Source organism: Opisthorchis viverrini (assembly GCF_000715545.1).
Source record: "Opisthorchis viverrini unplaced genomic scaffold opera_v5_65, whole genome shotgun sequence".
Lineage (NCBI taxonomy): Eukaryota > Metazoa > Platyhelminthes > Trematoda > Opisthorchiida > Opisthorchiidae > Opisthorchis > Opisthorchis viverrini.
Window position 1 is genome coordinate 1517419 of NW_008751721.1, and position 7217 is coordinate 1524635.

General features: G+C 46.1%; 1 protein-coding gene across 1 annotated transcript in view; it reads left to right on the plus strand.

The window, feature by feature from the left end:
* Positions 1-7217, plus strand: part of T265_04138 (hypothetical protein) — a gene marked incomplete at both ends in the record, with an annotated part of 82337 nt that overhangs the window by 32998 nt on the left and 42122 nt on the right. The window contains 8 exons of the mRNA XM_009168796.1: positions 360-574; positions 634-761; positions 908-1041; positions 2400-2498; positions 2543-2638; positions 3946-4158; positions 5147-5364; positions 6298-6395. Of these exons, the coding sequence (XP_009167060.1) occupies positions 360-574; positions 634-761; positions 908-1041; positions 2400-2498; positions 2543-2638; positions 3946-4158; positions 5147-5364; positions 6298-6395 (1201 nt within the window). The remainder of the gene's footprint in view (positions 1-359; positions 575-633; positions 762-907; positions 1042-2399; positions 2499-2542; positions 2639-3945; positions 4159-5146; positions 5365-6297; positions 6396-7217) is intronic.

Here is a 7217-nt window from a genome sequence, read left to right on the forward strand (position 1 = left end):
CCATTGTGAGTAGATCCCATGGTTTACTACTTCCGGTTTTATTTTTCCAGCGACAGCTGTGTGCAGACACACAATGTATTTGACAAGGCTGGGGTAACGCCCTTCATTCATCATGTACATTTTTCCTGTTAATGCTTGTCTGAGTTACTGCCTAGCGGTTTCATCTCCGTGACCAGACAACCATATTATCGGCTAATAAGCTTTTAAGAGAGGTGTGGCCACCATTTGTTACTCTGTCCAGTGGACATATGGTTGTATCCACCTTTGGGATTGTAATTCCCTTTTGTATTAAAAGTGTGATGGAGCATGGATTGAGGTGTGATTTGATGAGAAATCTCCCACTTTTGATTTTTGGGGAGTGAGGTGGCCCAAGTGGTTAGAGCGTGAATTTACTGACCGGAAGGTCCATGGTTCGAACCCGACCTTTGCCTCTCGACTTCCCCTGTCTAGGCTTGGGCAACCTGGCAGTATCCCACCCCTCGTGCCTACTTCGTGTGGCATGGCAACTAGGCACCGGAAGGGTGCTACAGCTGAACGATTTTTTAGGCATTTCTGCATAAAGCTGCCTCTTATGGTATTGGGGGCAGTTAGGCACCGAAAGGGCGCTACAGCTGGACGATTTTTTTCTCATAGTATTCACGTGCTTCTACTGAACTTCCCTTACCCCCACAGCCTTTGGTGCTCCCCGAAGGTGTTGTTCGGCAAGCCATTGATTACCCGACAGAACCTCCTGATTCAGCCTCCACCGAATCGGACGGACGGTAAGTAGATAATCCCATGGTGGTGAATATTGGTGACTCCAGTTGTATACGATGCTAGGCTTGTAACTTCTGGCTACCAATGTTCGGTCTAGCCATGAATCTGAGGAAAATGGGTTTTCAATTTTCTCACAACGTTTCTTTTTCAGTGCTTCGGTGATGCTGAAACGCTATTCGAAATTGTCTGCTGATGCAGCATGTATCTGTCTTGCTTTGGCACAGCGAATCGCTTCAATGAACCAGCGTGGTGTTCCCGATGGCGAACACAGTCCGGACACAAACGGTTAGTGATTACAGTCCCTCTCGAGTGCATCGATCTGCTTCATGAGATCTACTGTAGACAAATTAAATGGCCTCTTTGGTTGTTCTGTGGAGTCCAGATTGTGGTATCTGAAACAATCCATCCAAAGTGTTCTGGAAGGCGTTCTTAGAACAGCGAATATTCTACTCAATGCAAGAAGTTGTGACTGACGTCATACCCGTTGAACACGCCCATTTCGCGGCGGATAGGTCTTGACACAACAGCGCGAAGCCAAAGTGCCTACTGTCCAGCTGAGCACCCTGAGATCTTCACGCCTTCTTGCATATGGTTAGCAACCTTACTGGACGTTGCACCTAACTGACCTTAGTGGTGATGAGTATGTCAACTCTTAGCCGGATTAACTAGCTGTCTGTCGACCATCACTTGGATTGTTTTGAATAAAGTTCATTCACTTCCACCGATGATGTCTCAGTCAAACGTGGTGCTCAGGCATATCCATTTCAATGCTGTTCGGAAGTGTAGGTCACCACGGCACCTCTGACTGGATTGTTCGGTAAAATGACCATTTTACAACGTGACAATGTGACAAGTTGCCATCCTCTCCTTTTCTTCGCCAACGTCTGAGTGGAACCACTGCTGTGACGATGAAACAACATAGTCTTTTCCAAGTCTCGTGCGGGTGAATTTAGAGATCCTATGTATTAATTTGCAGAGTCTTTTGCCTTAGTGGCTTGTCACACAGTTCGAATAAGAGCTAATCTTGGCGAAATACACTCATTTGCATACCAATTTGGTTTGGACGGGTGACTCACCTGGAACCCAGCTGAATCCCTTGTTTACGATGTTCTTGAGCAACTGAATGTGCTGCAATAGGCCGCGTCGTGTTTCAGTTGGTACAATATTCGGACATCGTGATACACTGTATGGACGTGATGCACTACTCATAAGTTTGCTGAAGGCCGAAGAGTTTTCAGCAACCTTATGAGTAGTGCAAGGGCTACTCTTAGACAGTCGCAGTTGCTCTGAGTGTGGTTCACGACACCACTGGTCCACTTCACACACTGAGAATCAACTGTCTAACTATGCTGATCGGTGGAGGGTCATAAAACCTATTCGTCCTCTGGTCTTAATTCCTCGGAATCACATCGGACCGAAGCATGTTCCGATAATACAACCCACGATAATGCTCTTAACTGGCAGCAAGGCATCGATGTTGAAAACTTATTTTATGCTGTCAATGATGATGATGATGGTGGTGGTGGGTTCATTCACTGAATCCATTCTTAAATATGTCTGCCAACGACTTCCGGTTGGCGGACTTCTAAGTTATGTGACAGCATTATTTCCACTGGAACTACACTTTCTGTTTTTTTCCACAGATGATTTCAACACACTGCTGAACGCCCTGCGAGGACCAGACCAAGAGGATTCTGACGTCGATACGGATTCCTATCGGTCTGGATACAAGATTTTGGCATGTATGTTGTAAATCGGCTAAACACCTTTTTTTTTTTGACAGAAGATTTCAACACACTGCTGAACGCCCTATCCAGCGAGGAGCAAGAGGATTCTGACGTCGATACGGATTCCTATCGGTCTGGATACAAGATTTTGGCATGTATGTTGTAAATCGGCTAAACACCTGTTGTTTACCCTCCGATCAGTCTTATCTCCCCTTGTTTACGTCGGTTACAAGGCTCAGCACAAACCATATGAGACGCAACCCAGTGTTTATAGCTATCTATCGACGTAGTTCGACGTGGCTGGCAAATTCGGAACTGGACGCCAGCCCACATACACCTCGTGATTCCGAACATGTTCTTCTTGGAGGCGTGCGGGTAGCTATCATTCGTCTGTAGTCTGGAAGTTCAGGGTTCCACAAAGACTGACTGCTATAGCCACCCACTACCCAGCTTCTGGACTTCGATCTAAGAAAAAAAACCGTGGTGCTGCAACGAAGCACTGCAATATGACCGTCTATGGATACCGCACACTGGTAAATAGGAGTGGAGACAAACCGTCGAACAAAGACAGTCCGTGAAAATCAACCAGAAATCAATACTGACCAGACAAACAATTTGCGCAGGCCAATACATTGATCGCTGTGTTGTATTAAAACAATCCCACACCCGCCCTCTTTTTCATTTTGTTACGAACCAAAAAACATTTTTCAACGTGCTTCATTGGGCAAGCCAGAGCCCAGGGTTCCATGAGTTCCAGGGAATTATCGTTCTTGCAAAGTATTTTTTAGCTTCAGGACCTACACACATCTCCGGGTAGCGGATATACATGTGTCTGTAAACGAAGATTAGTTACTACAAAGCTCAGGTAGCTGGAATAAAAGTGGTACCATCAAGAAGTTCGCAGCTAGCGACCTAACGTCCATCATAATATCGGATAATCCTGGTACGTATTCTCCTGTGAGGGAAAAGTTTCTTTTGTCTGTACACGCAACAACTGAGTGTTTTTTCTTCAGCAATTACTTAACCGTTTTATAGTTGATGCGGACGCACGTTGAGAATACCCATCTGTGCAACTTGTCTTGTTCTCTGGTTGTCAGGGCAACTCATGCCACACTTGCGGACCATTCACAGTCTTGTTTTTGGTCATACATATTGCCATAAAAACCCAATTAATTGATGACTTCGTTTTATGCCTGAGGATGAATCAGTGTTATCCAGCATAGATTCCTTGGCTGAATTGGCTTATTGCGCCCCTACGAAACTGACGAGAGTGGACCGCTTCACATATCCTCAAACAATTTTTTGGAAGTGAAATCAACTCAACGCTCGCACTGAAGCTTTTCCTATCGTATTTCTTTCCGCTTTTCCTCAGATAAGCTAGCCTGGTAATGATGCATTTATTGTTGTATTATTTGATATATTGTGTTTTGAAGGTGTCTGCGTTCAATAATTCCGTTTGCAGGCTCGCTGGCTCGACTAAATCATGAAGTGGAGCGTCTAGCTAGTGTAGTGGACACACGCGAGTACGGTCGCTACGGACCGGCCTACGAGAATGTGCCCACGGCCAATGGTGAATATAGTCAAGATCGTGAACACGAGGTTGTGGAACTCCGGACGCGACTGTCAGCTGCTCTACAACTACTATCGGAGCGACTTCCGGCCGACACACAGAAAGGTAGACTGCCATTCGACTCTTTCCGGTTCATCCATTTTCCGCTTTTCTCATATCCAGTTCACCAGTACTTTGGCGTGTTCTTTGATTACTCGTTTTTAACAGGACCATATAACCGAATAGAGGTATTATTTCAGACAACCCACGCCACAATCCGCTCTTTCTTGTTTTTCGCTTAGCATCACTCCAGTCGGAATGCCCATAACACTCGAGTCCCGTATGCATGGTATGCTAGTCATTGGGTTTCGGCGACATGCAGTTGATTCCGAGGGCCACAAACTCGTCCACACGAAGCTTTGATTTCAGAAGCAGGCGTGCTTTACTTCGAAAAATACTTCTCTGATTGGCCGTGGGGAGACACCACCTTGCGACTTGTTAGTTTCATTACACGCCTGTAGTTACTGTCCAAAACTGACAGGTACTGGATAGTTAGAGCGCGAATTTACTAACCGAAAGTTCCGTGGTTCGAACCCGACCTCTGCCTCTCGACTTCCCCTGTCTAGGCTTGGGCAACCTGGCAGTATCCCAGCCCTCGTGCTTCCTTCGGGTAGTATGGAAGTTAGGCCCCGGAAGGGCGTTACAGTTGAGCAATTTCCCCGCGAACAGCACTCAAGCCCGTCTACTTGTCACTCCAATCCAAAAATGAAGTGTCCAATTGTGACATCTTTACAATGCAATCCGAAGAAAGCACGAGGTCCGAGTACCGCTCGACTTTTCAAGCCTAAACCGATGCATTCGGCAGATCGGAGGTGACTAGCTTACATTGACACTAAATGCGAATGCGATTTCTTCGGCTACCCGACTGAATTTCACCAATGAAATTCTCTAATCTTTGTTTCTGGATTGTCAACTTCAAAAAACCGGTCTCATATACGTCGTTTCTTAGTCTCCATAATTCAGGCCTAGTCCTGGCCTTAAAAATTCTTCGTACAGATGCATTCGCTGTTTATCTGTTCATGCACTTTGCAACCCCCTAATCTGTTCGTTTTAGCTCTGATTGCCACGAGCCAAATTGTCGAAAGCGAGCGTATCCAATTACAAGCCGAGCTCGAGCGCCGCATGATCATGTTCGAACAAAGTCACACCTCCTCAGTGGCCGAATTGGAGGCCAGTCGTCGTGCGCTTATGGAACAATTAGCCACAACCGAGGCCGAAAATGTGCAACTCAAAGACCAGCTGTCGGTGACGCAGCAAAAGTTGCAAGCAAATGTGAGTTGTGCAGACAAGTTGTTCGCTTTTTCCGATGCGGAGTGCTCGTTTGCAAAATTTAGCGAACATCGCAGGCTGTGGTTAGTCCTCAAAAGCTACTCTGTATGCATTTTGTCCTGGTTAGAACTCATCAGGTGGGTGTAAAAGTGGATCACTTCAGGTTGGTGACACGCTTTTCCATACAGTTTCACAATGGACTGTATTTTATTGGTCAGCATGTCTTATGAAGCAGCCAGGTCAGACCCTCACCTGTCCTTTTTGTAAGACAACTGTCGATGCACTACTTTCGGGGACACTTTGGTTGGCACTTTGTTTCACGCTTTTTTCAAGAATATATCGATGATAGTGTTTTGGAAGCTTTTTCATACTCGGTTGAGTTAGCAGATTTCAAGGGACAAATAAGGTAACGAAGGTATGATAAAGGGCGGACTGGATCGTAAACGGTCTAGCGGTACACGTTCATGAAGGAAACTACTCACAAGGTTGCTGAAAACTCTTCGACAGCCCACGGCCGGTTTCGCCCTTCTTGGGGCTCATCAGTAATCCTGTGAGTAGTTCTTTGTAATGAAATATGCCGCGGAATTTCGAATATCGTCCCAACTGAATCATGAGGCGGCCTGTGTGCAGCACATTCAGTTGTAGAATATCATAAACGAAAGATTCAGTTGAGTCTCTCGTGAAAACCAAATTGGTTTCCAAATGAGTGTATTTCTCGATCTAGCAGTATCTTTTGAATGGCTAGTAAGTGAGCTGGCTGACAGTATATCCAGCGTGGCTTTATTATCCTTCGTACACACCCCACATGCGGACATTTTTGGACTGCTTTCCGGTTGATGTAAGTTGCTTAAATCTGATCTTGGAGTATTAAGTGATTCTCGAACCGCACTCACTGATGCTTCACACTGTCACCCTCACCTGTTCCGTACTTATTAGGATCGTTTCATTGCGGAACAAACGGAAGAACGAGAAAGCGAAAGGGAAGAGTTTCGTACGGAATTGGCACGTCTGGAAACTCAGCTACGAAAAACCAAGTAAGCTGGGTATATTTCTTTCCGTTGTGCGAAGTTTCGAGTGCAGACTTCTTGTAAACTTGCTTTCCATACTTTGCAAAGTTAAACTGTCCAACTGGAGGCACCTCGTATTTGATTGTATCTCGGCTCATCGTGTGTACTCAACGACTCGCGAAAGAGATTCGTTTGTGGATTTGGCCGTCACTGAAATTTATTCTGATGGTAAGCGAGTGTAGACGGTGTAGAAGGTGGTGTTGCTTGTACAGGAACGGTCTCTACGGTGTACTAAAAGCAGGAGTCGGTAGGTCTACCCCGTTGAGCACGGCTGTGGTGATAGTTTTAGGCTGTAGACCATGGACACTAGAGAAATTTCTTATGTCAACTATAGCCGACCGTTAGCCTTATATGCATCTGGTTGTGTTGCGCTATTTCACTGTGAATTCTAGGAACTGCACTATTTTCAAAGCCTCTGGAATAAGCGAATTTGGAGCTACCCTACCTGGTAAGGTGGTAACGGGGTGATTAGAAAACAGGTATTTGGTTGTGCTACAGGCATCCCAATCCGGGAAAACATCCAGCATAATTGACTGCGATGGCTCAGTCATGTGCTACGCATGCCGAAACATCGTCTACCGAGACGAGTGTTGTTCTCCGTGCCTCCTTCAGGATGGCGCGAACCGCGAGGTGGACAGCACATGACTTGGCAGAAAGGCTGAAAGAAATCACGAAGAGTTTGGGTGTTGTTGGCATTGTACGCCTTCCAGGATGGGGTCCCCGTGACCCCGTCTGTGCTTGGCTGGAGACGTTGCAACAAATGGCGGCTAATCAATGTCAGTAGCGTTC